This window comes from Oncorhynchus clarkii, chromosome 9 (assembly GCF_045791955.1).
Source record: "Oncorhynchus clarkii lewisi isolate Uvic-CL-2024 chromosome 9, UVic_Ocla_1.0, whole genome shotgun sequence".
In the NCBI taxonomy this organism is placed as follows: Eukaryota; Metazoa; Chordata; class Actinopteri; order Salmoniformes; family Salmonidae; genus Oncorhynchus; species Oncorhynchus clarkii.
This window is the reverse complement of record NC_092155.1, coordinates 17,361,304-17,379,011: the sequence shown is the minus strand read 5'-3', so window position 1 is coordinate 17,379,011 and position 17,708 is coordinate 17,361,304. Positions and strand designations below refer to the sequence as shown.

Sequence of the window (17,708 nt, the reverse complement as noted above, 5' to 3'; positions counted from 1 at the left end):
GTGTATGTGACAAATAACATTTGATTTGAGATACAGTAATTGTTGTACAATAATATTCCTACAGGCCTGTCTATTTTAAGAAATTATTTAGTTGCATAACTCTAACACGCGAAATGAATGGTAAATAAATGCAATGCTGTTGTACAACTCAAGTGTTCTGTAAAGTAATTATTTCAAAAGGCCCTGTAAAATAATATTTTTTGAGGACAGGTAAGAGAGAGGTGAGTATATTTTGCTCTCCCCGATATGAACATGTGGGTGGGTCCTAACAGTTCTGTTTTCTTAGGTAGCCTGTTAAAATGCCCGAACTCAATACACTTCTTTTTCCAAGATGGCGTCGATGAAGGACAGCGACACCGGTCTGTGGCTCCATAATAAACTAGGATCAACAGACGAGCTTTGGGCGCCTTCTAGTATTGCTTCACTCCTCACCGTTTCAGTTATCGACAATATACGGTTGTGTTTTTCGAGTTTGTCGCCTCCAGTTAAGCTAAAACTCTTGCTAGGGATGCTGCATCTTCCCAGGCGGACTGTTGACGAGGTGGGTAACGTTACGCGAGTTGACATGACTGATTGAGCACTAGGTAGCTAGTTTAGATGGGATTATGCAACAGGCAGCCTTGACCGAGTTTCTAGCTGATGTTTCCTGAGCGGGAAGTATAGTTGTAACGTCAATGGACACCATGCTTACAAGCTGTTTCAAATGTATACTTAGCTCGTTAGCCGCAGATATGGCGATGCAGACAGTCAACATCATTACACAGTGTTCTCTACTCAAGTTAAACCATCGATAGCCAGCTTCCTTGGTTAGCTAGATAGCTGCTAACGTCAGCTGTGTAGGTAAGTGTCTACAGACCGAGGTAGCTAACTATCGCGGCTAGGCAAATTTTGTCCAGTCGTATGTTTTCTGTTTTGTTTACCTAATGCACATGCCTTCTTTTCATAAACACCACTTTAGTTAGCTAACCTAAAATGTAGCATTGGACCTGTTTGTAGTGTAGTCGTATTTGTAATCTGATTTGTCTGATAATCATTGAAATGCTTGAACTTGTTGAGTTTTGTCAGTCAGGTGGTTTCGCTTTTTATTTTTTTATATATTTTAGTTCACCTTTTGTTTAACCAGGTAGGCCAGTTGAGAACAACTGCGACCTGGCCATGATAAAGCAAAGCAGTGCGACACAAACACAGAGATACACATGGAATAAATAAACCTACAGTCAATAACACAATAGAAACGTCTATATACAGTGTGTGCAAATGAGGTAAGATTAGGGAGGTAAGGCAATAAATAGGCCATAGTGGTGAAATAATTACAATTTAGCAATTAAACACTGGAGTGATAGATGTGCAGAAGATGAATGTGCACTGGGGTGCAAAGGAGCAAATAAATAAATAACAATATGGGGATGAGATAGTTGGGTGGGCTATTTATAGATGGGCTATGTACAGATGCAATGATCTGTAAGCTGTTCTGACAGCTGATGCTTAAAGTTAGTGAGGGAGATATGAGTCTCCAGCTTCAGTGATTTTTGCAATTCGTTCCAGTCATTGGCAGCAGAGAACTGGAAGGAAAGGCGGCCAAATTAGGAATTGGTTTTGGGGATGACCAGTGAAATATACCTGCTGGAGCGCATGCTACTGGTGGGTGCTGCTATGGTGACCATTGAGCTGAGATAAGGCGGGGCTTTACCTAGCAAAGACTTATAGATGACCTGGAGCCAGTGGGTTTGGCGACGAATTTGAAGCGAGGGCCAGCCAACGAGAGCATACAGGTCACAGTGGTGGGTAGTATATGGGGCTTTGGTGATAAAACGGATGGTACTGTGATAGACTCCATCCAATTTGCTGAGTAGAGTGTTGGAGGCTATTTTGTAAATGACATCGCCAAAGTCAAGGATCGGTAGGATAGTCAGTTTTACGAGGGTATGTTTGGCAGCATGAGTGAAGGAGGCTTTGTTGCGAATTCTAGATTTCATTTTGGATTGGACTGCCAGGTAGTGCCATTTTGGAGGGCGTAACCAGCGAGCTAGCTAGATCACAATTACAAACTAGTGGGAGATGGCCTTTGAAATAGTTGTTGCTCTATTTTAAATCAGCTATCAACAGTTAAACTTTCTATTAAGCTTTGTTAAATAAATCTCAACTGGTCTACAACCGGTGTTGTAAACCAGGTGCATTCCATAAAATATCTCGACATTGCTTTGTTTACCCATTCTATTTCCGTGATTAATACCGGTAAGCGATTGAATTAGCTACATGTAGGCTATACAGTTAGACTTGTCACTTGTCACACCATTTTTTGACCATAACAAAATCAGTATCTCCTGTCATATATTATCTAAAATTAGTCCAAAGTTCTTTGCACTCCTAAGTTTCATCCAATGGAGTCAGCTCTGGTTGACATTCTGCACCACAGAAGTTGTAGCTTCTATGTACGATTGAATATACCTTATTGTTCATTTACATGGAAATTCATTTTGTGCGATCAGAATACAAAATACACAAAAACACTGGAAAGTTAATAGGGCTGCGTTTACATAGGCAGCCCAATTAAGATACTTTTTTCCACTAATCAGAATTTTATCAGAGCTGATCTGATTAGACCAGTTAGTGGATAAAAGATCAGAATTGGGCTGTCAGTTTAAATGCTGCCTTTTTTTTAATATATATATAGCTTAACGCACACATTCACAGTCCCTGCAGCCTTCTGTCCGACCATATATTGGGCCTATGCCCACTGTTCAGCAGCCTGGTGGCTGATGTAATGAAACTTGCCTTGCTCCTATTCTTGCTGAACAGTGGGACCTTATATCTCCTTCTGGAGGACAGCAGCTCAAAACATTGGACCAGATTGTGTGCAGGGTTCTCTATGATGCGCCTGGCCTTGTGGCCTGGCTATGATGGAGGCCATGAAGTCCCCTGCACTGCAGCCTGCTGAGCTTGGAACCTAGGTTTAAGGGCCTCCCAATGATGGCCTTGTAAGGCAATTGACAGCCCACCACACCAGGCCAGGAAACAGAAAGTCAGTACACTCTCTATATGGCAAGAGTAGAGTACAGTGGCGGTCGGTGCCGTTTATGATGATGATTTTTATTTTTTATTAGTTTGGCCTTATTTCTATTACAGCACATTGGATGACTGCCATTCATATTCCATTCACACAGATCAATGTCAAATTGATAGGTTTAGGATACTACATGATACAACATTTTTCCCTATACCCATTATGAGGTTGCTACAACCTAGACAATGAATGAAAGTTTACAACGTAGGTGGACATAGGTCGAGAGAAATGAGGTGACAGACAGTGAAGCATGGACAGACAGTGACAATTTCAATACTGCCTTGCACACTCTTGCGTGCATCTAGCTTACCTAGGGTGTAATCATTAGTCCAACAGGTGCAAACAAGAGTTTCTATTGGACAGATTCAGGTACGTTTATCCCCGTTTTGTTCCGTTTGCTTCCGTTTAAGAAATGTTTTCAACAGAATCGGTGGATTAAATACAGCCCTGATCACGTGTAAACCCAGTTCACTTTCATAGCAGCCACATTGTATTCCTTCTGCATCAGCTGTTTGTGACCAGCCGAAAAAAACTTTCCAAGCCAAACCATATGATAACCGCTAAACACAGCCTACATCGTTGTCACCATATGGGGCGGCAGGGTAGCCTAGTGGTTAGAGCGTTGGACTAGTAACCGGAAGGTTGCAAGTTCAAACCCCCGAGCTGACAGGGTACAAATCTGTCGTTCTGCCCCTGAATAGGCAGTTAACCCACTAGGCCGTCATTGAAAATAAGAATTTGTTCTTAACTGACTTGCCTAGTTAAATAAAATAAAAAACATATTAGCTAAAGTCAGCATAGCTAACAGAACTAAAGCATTAGTAAACCTACTTCAATCATGCACTAACGTTAGTGTATAGTCAGTAAGCAGTTTAGCGCTTACACCAGCTGGTAAATTGTATGAAATTCACTGAGGAGGATGGTAAACTGCTAGCTAGTTGTAGTTTCAGTATCCTCCTTTGATTTGGTGGAAGAGCTGAGGTTGGCGGAGCCTTGTCATAATTACTTTGGTGGTGCCTCAACTGGTGGTGTACACCATGAGGCTGCTGTAGACAGCAAAACAGTGTGTTTTAATAAATAATTTGGTGACGTGAACATATTTAGTGTAGTTATCAAAAATGTTTAACTTTTGGAACGTTTAAATTGTATGAAATTCACTGAGGAGGATGGTCCTCTCTATCCTCCTCTGATGAGCCTCAACTGGTGGTGTAGTTGGCGAGTGTCCAGGTGTTTTATATATATATACATACATACATACATACATACATTACATATATTCGAATTCCGTTCCCTGCTCTAACCTCCATATCCACCCTCTGCCCCTACACACTCTGCCCCATGGAGATTCTAGGTTCAGTTTATTTCCATACCTTGTTCTATACCATTTGTATAAACTGCTTAAGGCCTACTGTGAGCCATGCATGCATGTAAAGCCTAAAAACACATTACCATTCCACAAGATTGGACAATAGTTTTTGAATCTTGCCCTCCACACTCCCACAACCTCCCTGACCCTATCTGTGCAGATGAAGGAGGCCCTGTCCGAGATCATCCAGCTGGCCACGGTGGACTCTGAGCCCTGGGTACTGATGGTGGCAGACATCCTAAAGTCCTTCCCTGAGACGGGCTCCCTCAACCTGGACCTGGAGGAGCAGAACCCCAATGTACAGGACATCCTGGGGGAGCTCCGGGAGAAAGGTGGGTACACTACAATATGTCAGGAGTCACTAGTCAAGGGGGAAAATGAGAACAGCAGGAGTCATTGAGGTTCATGGTTCTAGCGTTGTCACTGGAATGAATGATTTAGGAAAATGTTTTTTTTTTTGTGCCTATTTCAAATAGGATACATTTTCCAGCATGTTGGTGCTGCTCTACAATCACCTGTTGATTGGTCATGTATCAGAGTGGAGAATCGTTTTTTGTATTCAGTACATGAGCGGTGAATTGCTGAGCTCTAGACTACTTGTCATGATGCACTTTTTTATTTATCACCTGTGGTACTGGTTGGTTATAGCATGATGCAGACAGGCATGTGTACTAACAGCTTTCGCTTGCTCTCTGGGGTCTAGGTCGAGTTACTGTAAAAACACTGTCAGCTGCTGATGTAAAAAGGGCTTAATTAACCTTTCAAGATCCATTTAGAGATGTAATAAACAAGAAAATAAATGCTTTTGATTGCTCTCCTCCCTGCAGTGAGTGAGTGTGAGGCGTCAGCCATGCTCCCTCTGGAGTGCCAGTACCTGAACAAGAGCGCCCTGACCACGCTGGTGGGCCCACTCACGCCCCCCGTCAAACACTTCCAGCTGAAGAGGAAGCCCAAGAGTGCCACGCTCAGGGCAGAGCTGCTGCAGAAATGTAAGATAAGACACTTCACTCCATCCAAGGGTACATGACAAGAGTCTAAAATGGCCACCTCGTCTCTTCACCTCAATCTCCGCATCTTCATCTGGGGACAAATGTATCGAACGTCTCAGATTAGTAGTGCTGATCTGGGATCAGGTCCCCCTCCTGTCCATTTACTGTTATTAGTGCAGATGAAGGAAAGCAGATGAGATAAGGAAGCCACTTTAGACTGTTGAAATGCCTCCCCGTGTTTCAGGTCTCCTCTCCTTTGTGCAATTTTACAGAAAGTTGAATGGTCTTTTTGTCACATTGATGAAAGGTCATGACTCATGTTCATTGCGGCACTCGCTGGAAAACAAACATGAGTGTTTCTTATTGGACAAGTTAATGTAGTCCCACCCTGTTTGTCAGTTTTCTTCTGTCAGGTGCCTAATGAACAGCACCCTTGGGTGTATTCACTAGGAGCCTAACGGAAGCAAACAGGATGAAACGAGGAAGGACCTACTGGAATTGGTCCATTTGAAAATGTTAGTTTAGTTTTAAAATGTTTTCTGTTGCTAAATGTTATGCTACAATGTTCACTGATTTAATACTCATTGTTGTTAATTGGCTCATTGTTATTGTGTTTTCAGCCACAGAGACGGCTCAACAGCTGAAGAAGACAGCGGGAGTGCCTTTCCACGCCAAAGGAAGAGGCCTGGTCAAGAAGATGGACACCACCAGTGAGTTTGACACACTTCTTGTTGTTGCCAAGACTAAGCCTATGAGCACTTACACCATTTATACCAGGGTTTAGCCTGTAATTGAAATGAATAGCGCAAGAGATGCTGCTACAGTGCCTCAATCAAGTCATTTGTTGCTGCTGGAGTGAAACATGCTTTTATTAGCACAATCATTGTGGAACAATTGTAAATGTGTGTTAAAAAAACCTTTTGATGGCAACGATTCCACGTAGCTACAACAAATGGCTTCCTGGTTGTGTAGTATGGGGACCCCAGGAAACACATGCTCCAAAAACACCAAAATACCTCATTTTAGAAACGGAAAAGCTCTCAGTATTGTGATGCAAGGTCTTTTAGATGTTGTACACATTAAATTGTTATATTTGCAATGTTTTATTCAGTTTTGTTGCAAAAAAAATAACTTATCCTTTAATTGTTTGAAACCTGAACATTTAACTGTATATAACAGGGCATGTCGTACCTTCAAAGTATCCTGTATTCAAAATCTGACCAAACATGGAGGCAATTATTTTATAAAAACTTCCATATGCCAATGAAACCAGTAGTCTATTTCTCTCATGTTCTATGTGTTTCCTTCAATGTCCAGTATCCAAAAGTAGAATCCTGGTCATATTAGCAGCGCGTGTGCAGTGCGCTTTTGACAGTGTTTTCCCACTAATTGAATTATGGAATGAACATTCGCGTGTAGCCAATTGCCTTGTGCAACTGGATTCTGGAATTCCTGACGGGCTGCCCCCAGGTTGTGAAGGTAGGCACCTCATCTACACTGATTCTCAACATGGCCCCACAAGGGTGTGTCCTCAGTCCCCTCCTGTATTCCCTGTATACCCACGACTGCATGGTCTCAGAGTTCCAATTCCATCATCAAGTTCACTGACGACACGACAGTAGTTGGCCTGATTCACCAACTACAACGAGACAGCCTACAGGGAGGTGGTAGGCACTCTGGCGGCATGGTGCCAGGTAAACAACCTCTCCCTCAAATGTTAGCAAAACAAAGGTGCTGATTTGTGGACTTCAGGAGGAACCAGGCTGGACACGCCCCCATCACCATCAACTGGGCCGCCGTGGAGACAGTCAATAACTTCAAATTCTTCAGCGTACATATCTCAGAGAAGCAGAAATGGTCTAACCACTGGGACACCGTAGTGAAAAAGGCACGACAGAGACTCTTAAACAGGATGCTGAAGAAATCCGGCCTGTCCCAGAGGGCCCTCCGTGTTCAACAGGAGCACCATCGAGAGCATACTGTCGGGCTGGGTCACAGCCTGGTGCGGAAACTCACTGCCGCGGACCGCAGGACTCTTTAGATGGCGATACGTGCAGCTGAAAGCACCAGGTGTCACAGGAAGGCCAAGAAGATCATCAGGGACCCCAGCCACCCAAACCATGCCCTGTTCAATCATTCAGACGTGGCCAGACTGGACAATAGTTTCTACCCTCAGACCATCAGGCTGCTGAATATCCACCACTAGTCAGCTATCTGCTCCAGCCTCCCCACTGCTACTCCCCCATGGATATTTTGCCCCAACTACTCCCCCTATGGACATTTCCCACCGTCAATGGTCACTTACATTACCTGCTGCTCCCCCACCCCTGCTACTCCTGCTATGGACATTCCCCCTTACCCCAATAGCGTGCATCACTGTTGCAGTTGTTAATGTGTATATTATGTATTTTTGTACATATTTAGTTTTTATTTCACTTGGTCCCCACACCCCCCTTAATGGTCACGTTGCTCTCCCTATGGTCTTTATTCTGCCTCCACCCCAATATGATGTTTTTATTCATCACTGCTACAGTTGTGTATATAGTGCCATTTGTTTTTTATTACCATTTTCATAATTTTATTTCACTTAGTCCTGCATCACACGTGCAACCCTGTACATGTGACTATTAAACAATCTGTATCTGTGTATCGCTGCACTTTATGATGTGAAGAAATTATAGTTAATCAACTTAAGCTAAACGTTCTGATCTGTCGCGTCAGATTCATTGCTTTTTAGCAGGTTTTTTAAAAGTATCTTAGGCCTACTGGTTGTATGAATTTGGGCTCCATCGCCCCACAACTGCCCCAGTGTCTGTTTTGGAATAGGACATTTCTTTGTCACACAGAACGATAAGCTGACAAATAGAGTAGGTCAACTTTTCTACTATGAGAGATAGTAGATTGACATACGCTAGTGATTTTGCTGTTCGTTACTCGTCTTGTTGGCTGAGGAAAAGTAAATGTGGACAGTTATTCTAGCATCTTCAAATTGCATCCTTGAGTTGCATGTTCGGTTCAGATGAACTACCATGCTCTAAATGTGATTTTCTGTCATTTTGAGCACTGTGGGTGGACGCCCTAATCGGGTAACACACCCAATGCAGTCTGGTAAATTTCTCAAATGTCCGGTCAATGTAAATGCTGTCAGTCAAATGTCCGGTCAATGTAAATGCTGTCAGTCAAATGTCCGGCGCCACATTTTCCTACCGGAAAACCTGATTAATACCCACTGGTATCTGAGTGGTTGCTGAGATCATGTTATCATGTTTTCTACCCTTCCTTCCAGCACCCCTGAAGGGGATCCCCAAAGCCCCGTTCCGCAGCCCCACCACCCCCAGCATGTTCAGCCCCCCCAGCAACCGCACACCTATCGCCCCTGCACGGACACCCCTGCGCAAGGAGAGGGGGGTCAAGGTGACTAAGGGGGATTAACAAGTGGCATGTGCTGTGTCCTAAATGGCACCCTATTCCCTACATAGTGTGTGTTCAAATGTGTCAAGAGAAGCTGATGCACATTATTCTCCGTTCCCCAGTTGTTAGACATCTCAGAGCTGGATATGGTGGGAGCTGGTAGAGAGGCAAAGAGGAGAAGAAAGACTTTGGGTAACTGCCTTTTCTATTTCCATCTATACCCCTCTAGCTAGCAGTCTTCACTGTTGCTCACCATCCTTCAGACTCACTGACTCTTATTAATGATTATGTGCTAGTGGTATTTGCTAAAACATTCAGGACATGATAAGTTGAAATTGTTTAGAAAAGTTGAATGTCTTCACTTAAACCACTTATGGCCCTGTCTCTGTGTGTACAGAAACAGAGGCTGGGGAGAAAGCTGCTAAAGAGGAGGCTGTGGTGGAGAACGCTACACCAGACTATGCTGCTGGACTGGTATCTACACAGGTAGGAACACTCACTCACTCAGTGTCATTCACACACACTCACTAACTCACACAATGTAATGCAACTTATACAGAGGTATTGATCCACTTCTCCTGTGTTTCAGAAACTGGGTGCGTTGAACAACGAGAGTGCTCTGCCGTCTACGAGCTACCTGCCGTCTACCCCCAGTATGGTCCCCTCCTCCTCCTACATTCCCAGTTCAGAGACACAGCCAGGTGAGAGAGACGCCTACAGAGCTGTTAGTCAGATCTCAGGGTAACCCTCCATTTGGCTAGCCTGGGTATCAGTCGGTTTGTGCTAACATTCCACTCCTTGTACTCCAGGCACATTTTCTGTAGTTACTCCTATCCAATCTTCTCAGATTGGCAGAGTGATATAGCGATTGTTTCATGTCGATAACTGGGTCTTCATTCTAGCGAACGCAGGTGGTTTGGGACGTGACGCCCTGCAGTCGGGTCGCCAGCCTGAGGAGTCGGCCACGCCCGGCGCTGCCGCCACCACCACCCTCCCGGGCCAGTTCAAACAGAGGACGCCCATGTACAACGCCAGCAACACTGCCACCAGCCCCACCGCTCCCGCCTCGCCCAGCACGCCAGCCAGCACCCCTGCCAGCAGCAACGGCCCCCCGGCTGCCGCCACCGCCACGCAGCCCGAGACCCCCACCACACAGCCCCCGACGCCCACGCCCCAGCAGCCCCAGCCCAAGAAGAACCTCTCGCTCACGGTGAGTTGGCTCAAGGCATCATTGGGACTTCCAATATCCAGGCATTATATTGGGTGAGCGTTCTAATCTGGACTACTTATGATGTGAGACTGCTATGCTTACATACAAACATTGTAGATTGTAGTACAGTATGTGGTAGTTTTACCTACCTTAGTGGTGTGTAACCTCTGCACCGCTGTGTGTGTAACCTCTGCGCCGCTGTGTGTGTAACCTCTGCGCCGCTGTGTGTGTAACCTCTGCGCCGCTGTGTGTGTAACCTCTGCACCGCTGTGTGTGTAACCTCTGCACCGCTGTGTGTAACCTCTGCACCGCTGTGTGTAACCTCTGCGCCGCTGTGTGTGTAACCTCTGCGCCGCTGTGTGTGTAACCTCTGCGCCGCTGTGTGTGTAACCTCTGCGCCGCTGTGTGTGTAACCTCTGCGCCGCTGTGTGTGTAACCTCTGCGCCGCTGTGTGTGTAACCTCTGCGCCGCTGTGTGTAACCTCTGCGCCGCTGTGTGTGTAACCTCTGCGCCGCTGTGTGTGTAACCTCTGCGCCGCTGTGTGTGTAACCTCTGCGCCGCTGTGTGTGTAACCTCTGCGCCGCTGTGTGTGTAACCTCTGCGCCGCTGTGTGTGTAACCTCTGCGCCGCTGTGTGTGTAACCTCTGCGCCGCTGTGTGTGTAACCTCTGCGCCGCTGTGTGTGTAACCTCTGCGCCGCTGTGTGTGTAACCTCTGCGCCGCTGTGTGTGTAACCTCTGCGCCGCTGTGTGTGTAACCTCTGCGCCGCTGTGTGTGTAACCTCTGCGCCGCTGTGTGTGTAACCTCTGCGCCGCTGTGTGTGTAACCTCTGCGCCGCTGTGTGTGTAACCTCTGCGCCGCTGTGTGTGTAACCTCTGCGCCGCTGTGTGTGTAACCTCTGCGCCGCTGTGTGTGTAACCTCTGCGCCGCTGTGTGTGTAACCTCTGCGCCGCTGTGTGTGTAACCTCTGCGCCGCTGTGTGTGTAACCTCTGCGCCGCTGTGTGTGTAACCTCTGCGCCGCTGTGTGTGTAACCTCTGCGCCGCTGTGTGTGTAACCTCTGCGCCGCTGTGTGTGTAACCTCTGCGCCGCTGTGTGTGTAACCTCTGCGCCGCTGTGTGTGTAACCTCAGAGAGACCAGATGTATGCTGCTCAGGAAATGTTCAAGACGGCCAACAAGGTTACCAGACCAGAGAAAGCACTCATCCTGGGCTTCATGGCCGGATCCAGAGGTACTGTACTGCTTTCTGCAAAATACTCCCTCATTTTAGTAAAAAGTAATAGCTTTTTGCAATGGATTATGAATATTCCCTGGAGTATGTCCACCTAGTCGTATACTGTGAGTTTAACGTACTAGTAATGTGTTCGACTGGGATGTGGATATGTGCAAGCCCTCTGGTGGGGGTCGAATCTAAGCCTAACTGGCTATTTACTCATGTGTACACAAACACACCTTCCAACACTCTTACCCTCACTGCTAGTTGAAAATGTCTGACTTCTACCATATCAGCACACATCTAACTGATCTATCCCCTCCTCCAGGGAACCCTTCTACCATAACACTCTAGAACATCTAACTGATCTATCCCCTCCTCCAGGGAACCCTTCTACCATAACTCTAGAACATCTAACTGATCTATCCCCTCCTCCTCCAGAGAACCCTTCTACCATAACACTCTAGAACAGTGGTCACCAACCTTTGAGTCAAGATCACTTACGCAGTCAAAAAGCAAGCTGAGATCTACTGCTGAGATTTATTTATTTTACATTAACCTCACGCAAACAGTTTTGTAGGAATGAGGTTTGGGCAGTTGGCCCTAACACATTATCACAGCATATTGGCTATATGATTGGCCTGCCAATATTGTTAATAATCAGACCATATTATATTTCAAAACTCGAGTTTGATAACATAATGGATCAGTTGGTTTAGCACTTGAGGCACTGTGGAGCATGAAATGAAATAATTTGCTTTTTTATTTTACTGGACTGATGGTACCTGCATCTGATAGTCAACGAGGTCAAATCACCACGTCAGTGGTCTTCAGGTCGAAAAGTCAGAGCTCTAGAAAGATGCCTGAGTTTCTAACTTGGATGACCATTCAAAATTATTTTTCCCAACCGCCTCTCACGGTCCCTGCTCTCTCCTTCCTTTCCTCCGGTGAGAGTGACCAGAGAGAGGGGACACCGTCTTCCACCTGATGGCGAAACTCAAGTCGCATTGCATCTGCCTCATGTACAAATTCATGTTGTTACTATGACCAGAGAATGTTTAATATTCCTTAATATTAAAAATCGACAGTACTAGCTGCTAAAAATAATAAAGAGCAGAGCTATCGATTCTTGGCTACTCATTCATTGCAGCTGCAGCCCAAACAGAAGTACGGAGAGGCGCATTTTGTAAGTGTTGAATAAAAACAGTGACATTGCTGAATATAAACTTAACCATGAACGCAGTCATGAAAACAGCAGCTCTTTGCTGTATTCGTTGACAGTCTCTCTGTGGTCATGGTTTTAAAAGTTATTAAATCTGACGTTGGCTAGTAGCCTATTAAACTTGGCTGTGGCCAGGGTCATGGAAGCTCTGTAGTCACGGTGATTTGAGCTATCCGATTGGGCAGCGCAGTAGGTGCACTCGATTTAGTCACAGATTTGCCGGTCCACCAGTGGAGTTTGTCTCATGGGAACACTTTGCTTACACGGCGAGCAGGATTTTTGAATCAAGTGCACCTACCGGCAACAGCTCATCACGAGCGCAAGCCTTTATCGTTCATTGGCTTTTCTACAGAAATATTTGGTGATCGACTAGGAATGTCTTGAAGATGCCTCGATCGCGATCGACCGGTTGGCGACCACTGCTCTAGAATCTCTAACTGATATATCCCATCCTCCAGAGAACCCTTCTACCTTAACACTCTAGAACATCTGACTGATCTATCCCCTCTTTCTCCAGAGAACCCGTGTCCGGAGCAGGGGGACATTATCCAGATAAAGCTGAGTGAACACACAGAGATCCTGCCCAAGGCAGATGGCACGGGCAGCACCACCATGCTGGTGGACACAGTGTTTGAGATGAACTACTCCACAGGACAGTGGACCCGCCTCAAGAAGTACAAACCAATCACCAACGCCTCCTGAGGTGGCTGCTGGCCTGCCTGTCGGGACTAAACATACATGCATACATACATACATGCATGCATCAACACACAGACCAAATCTTGCTCTGGTGGACAGGGACTTGTCACACACACACACTTGTGCATACACATGGGCCAAATTCAGTGCGTGAGGGGCTAGGGAGGATTGTGTGGGAGGGATAGGGGGGTATGGCTCACTCTTTCAAAGTTCCTGCATTGACAGGCAGGGGTATCCTCAAGACTATCTCTCTCTCTCCCCCCCCCCTCCCATTGGTTTGTTTTTCTGTTTTGTTTATATGTCCCCTCAGATTCCTGAATGTTTGGTAAGGGGAGGGGTACAAAGTTGTACCTTATTTTAATAAGACAACTGTTAACACTTGCTTTACTATTAAAGGTACAAGCATGCCACACTATGTCAAGAGAAAGTCGTTATTACAACTGTCCGTGTTTTTCACTGTGAGAAGGTAAATAATGGGACGTTTGCAGCTTCCTACTTTCTGTCAAAGAATGATTTGAAAAGAACAAAGAAAAAAGCCTGAACGTTTCAGAAAAATGTGACCAATGGGATGATCTGCTGTTTCCTTTGTGCTGTCTAGTTCTGATTTGGAACATTCTGGAGAATGCTGTTTTTCCATCCTTACCAAGAAGTGAAGAAAATAAAGTGAAAACCTGTTCAGATTCCAGTGTTTAACATAAGTCCTTCAGAACATCTCTCTCCTCCTGACTCTAAGATCCTGATGATTAGGGTACAGACGTACCGTTGACAGCTTCGTCCACTCTGATCTGTTGGATTACTCTTCAAGACAGGAAGTTCAGGCAACGGGGGTTGCACTAGCATGACGACACCTGTCGTAAGACAATGCAGTCGCACTGGTATTTAGTACAGTATGAATCAGTGGCGGCTTGTCCATTAGGGTGTTGGGGGTGACACCCTATAGTCCCCCCCCCAAAAAAAATGTTTAAAACAGTCAATTGCTGTAGCCTTTATATTTTACGGTTTAAATGTGTTCCAAACTATTATTTCAGTTGGCCTCTTATTGCTTTGAGGGGGGCATGTTTTAGCATCCAGGACCGCTACATTAGATTACATTGACACCTAGCGGTTCTGAGAAGAAATACACAGCTGCTTTAAGTCTATTGCTCCTCCTGGGGGCGTTGAGCTGGAACGCCCTAGCTGCTCTGATCTAACTCCATTCCAACAGCAGGCAGTAATCATGGTCAACAGATGTGAAAATGAATGGGATTTTGGCGCCGACAGGCAGCATCTCGTGGTGGGATTAGCGGCTGTGAGTATACTGTATATGTCATTACAATCTGAAATCAGGAATAAAGTAACCCATAATCAATACAGCACTGATTTTGTGTGGCACCTGACCTCCGACTTGACTGTCATGCTCATGACAGGTTTAGGCTACAAGAGGAAATGTTGGTGGAATTCGTTTCCAGATTAGCCAACACAGCTTGAATGTTCATTGCTTGCTACTTGATGAGGCCCAATCCTTCAGTAGACTCAGACTGGCGCTTTGCTTTGATGTATGTCCCAAAATGATGTATTCTTATTCACCAATGGAGGAGAGGATGAGGTTTTTATTTTTTGCAAGGCAATATAGTTGGCAATTAAGCTTTTCTCTGCAATTTCAGTTATGCCAGAACTATGTTTTTGATCTGCAGTCATTTCTGGTTTCTATCAGGACTGGTGTTATTCTGTTATGATGTCAATCCAGTCAGGTTTTGGGGCATTTAGTATAATTTATGGATCTCGCAGTACTGGACCTGTTGGAAAACCCTATTTTCTTGGCGAACTGTTGCCGTTGACTGGTTTAATTAACTATAGCATATAGGCTAAGGTAAGGAAATGCATTTTTGTCCAAACATTTCAGCAGGCCGTCCGCCCATATAATCAGTCAATCACGAGCCGCCACTCATATGAATGTCCCTAAGACTGATTGGACTGTAAGTGCTCCTCTGCAAATTGAAGCAAATTACAAGGCTAAGATTTCTGTATCCTTTACTCAAAAGTCACTAGAAATTAGCATTTCACCCCCCAAAAACAATTTAAAACAAATCTTACCTGGTGGGATACAAAACCAGACCACCAGTTTCAATATAGTTCTGAAACACCCTTTTGTGCTTTCCCAATGGCAGTGAAATTATAGACAATCGAAGATAAGTATGTTCATGCATGCTTATTTCATTAATCGTGCTAAAATTATTGTAACATGAAAAAAAAACTTTCTGTTCTGCACAATTTTATTTTTTATGAATATAGCTATACAAATTTAGATTTCCACCTAAATAGACATGTCCAGGCCATGCTGAATAATTCTAGAAACGTCTGGAACTCACCTTTCTGTGAAACAATGGTTAGAAATTGCTGAGGTGTACTAACTTGAGGTCACAGGTTCAAGTACAAATATTATGGAAAATATGATAAATTACTTTCTTCCCCCTATTCAGCAAAAGGCCTTTCTAAATATAGTAACAATCAAATTAAAAATTACTATAAGATTTCACCTTTCTTACAACAAATAAATGTTAAGTGACAAATTGCCACCATTTTACATTACTGTCAAAGTTTTCTGCATCACACAGCTGCCATTCAAATGTCTTCAGACTCCTTACAACATCAGCGTTAAGTGAATTCCTCCCTCTGTGAGAAAGTAATCATATATACATTTTACGGGAAAAAATAATTTTGAGAGCTTAATCCATCTGAGAAGACCAAAGCAAGTTCAAATGGTGAGATAAAGTTAACAAATGCGCACCACTCTCCCCTACCAGAAAACAACCCATGAGGGACTGCGACATACTGAGCCAGAGGATATCAATCCTTTGTCCGAATAGGCCAGAAAATGTGACATCACCCCCTAATTTTCCCCTGTAGGAGCCAATGGTCAGAGCATCCTTTTGAAGAGTCCTGTTGGGTTCCATGTTGAACCATTTCCACTGAGGTTTCTAAACGGAACCCAAAACGGTTCAACTTGACCAGATCCACAGATTCTATTGGAGAATCAGGAATAATGGTGGGCTAATGTAAAGTGTAACAGGAAATTAATCATCTGCTGCTCTATAAATCAGACTATTTAAATAGAATCTGTGGCTTTGGTAAAAACCTATCGACAAATAGAGAGTAGGGTGCTACAAGTAAAATCAGATTTTTTACAAATGGAATTGAATGCACACTGCTCACCTGCGAAATGATGGCATCCAACATGTTCAGCTAACTCCATGTTTCGCGGAACGCTTCCAGGTCGGATTGTAAACGTGGGGACGGAATGGGCATTGTGGCAAAAATGTTAGTGGGGTGGAAACTTGTCCTCAGTGTTTATTTCCTGCTCCCCCATAATTTCAATTTAAAAGCTAGCTTCTAGGTTCCAAGATTAATACTCTGCTAACACGATACCTCTTAGAAATGGATGTCATTCATGATTTAGTTTCCATAAACACTAGTGTTGGAGCCAAATTCCCATTTTATTTGTCCTATATTTGTTTTTGCTCCATTTACAAAAATATAAAATATTGCCTACGATAATGTGATTATGAATTTACTATGAAAATAATACATTAATTAATGTTCTTAATTCCTTATGTTTGTGTGTGGAACTGGCAATTTGGGGGCTCACTTAGGCACACCCTTTTTTCCCTGGATACCATTTCCCTATGGCAATATTGGCATGGAAAGCCCTAGTTATTGGCATGGAAAGCAAACAGATTTTGACCACACCCATAGTTTATGATTTAGTTACCCGATTGATTAATTTTTTTACCTTAAAGAAGAAAAGTTCATAGCTGTTAGATAACAAAGGCTTGTGTTGTAAATCTCAGTTTCCTTGAATGAATATTTGTTATAACAAAGGAGATGATTGTGGACTTCCGTAAACAGCAGAGGGAGCAACCCCCTGTCCACATCGAAGTGACAGCAGTGGAGAAGCTGGAAAGTTAAGTTCCTTGGTGTACACGTCACAGACAGACTGAAATAGTCCACTCACACAGACAGTGTGGTAAAGAAGGCGCAATAGCGCAATGTCCATACTGTGAGACGTACTAAGACAGCACCACAGGGAGACAGGACGGACAGCTGATTGTCCTCGCAGTGGCAGACCACGTAACACCTGCACAGGATCGGTACATCACACCTGCGGGACTGGTAAAGGATGGCAACAACTGCCCGAGTTTCACCAGGAATGCACAATCCCTCCATCAGTGCTCAGACTGTCCGCAATAGGCTGAGAGAGGCTGGACTGAGGGCTTGTAGGCCTGTTGTAAGGCAGGTCCTCACCAGAAACAACGTCGCCTATGGGCACAAAACCACCGTCGCTGGACCAGACAGAACTGTCAAAAGTGCTCTTCACTGACGAGTCGCGGTTTTGTCTCACCAGGGGTGATTGTCGGAATCGCGTTTATCGTCGAAAGAATGAGCGTTACACCGAGGCCTGAACTCTGGAGCAGGATCGATTTGGAGGCGGTGTGTCACAGCATCATCGGACTGAGCTTGTCATTGCAGGCAATCTGAACGCTGTGCGTTACAGGGAA

General features: G+C 44.7%; 1 protein-coding gene across 1 annotated transcript; it reads left to right on the top strand.

Annotated features, from left to right (window-relative positions):
* Positions 1-272: 272 nt before the first annotated feature.
* On the top strand, positions 273-13,412 carry LOC139417125 (negative elongation factor A-like). Its single transcript, XM_071166370.1, has 11 exons — positions 273-541; positions 4,591-4,762; positions 5,258-5,419; positions 6,040-6,129; positions 8,706-8,833; positions 8,953-9,022; positions 9,228-9,316; positions 9,420-9,531; positions 9,733-10,040; positions 11,171-11,270; positions 12,992-13,412. Exons 1-11 carry the CDS (start codon positions 332-334, stop codon positions 13,174-13,176), a joined length of 1,626 nt encoding a protein of 541 aa, XP_071022471.1. The 5' UTR covers positions 273-331; the 3' UTR covers positions 13,177-13,412.
* Positions 13,413-17,708: the final 4,296 nt, after the last annotated feature.

Bases quoted from the DNA above. Each gene is read 5' to 3' on its own strand.
- LOC139417125 (XM_071166370.1), top strand. From the start codon at position 332: ATGGCGTCGATGAAGGACAGCGACACCGGTCTGTGGCTCCATAATAAA. The intron at 4,763-5,257 runs GTGGGTACACTA...TCCTCCCTGCAG, and splicing joins GGGGGAGCTCCGGGAGAAAG to TGAGTGAGTGTGAGGCGTCA. The intron at 9,023-9,227 runs GTAACTGCCTTT...CTGTGTGTACAG, and splicing joins GAGGAGAAGAAAGACTTTGG to AAACAGAGGCTGGGGAGAAA.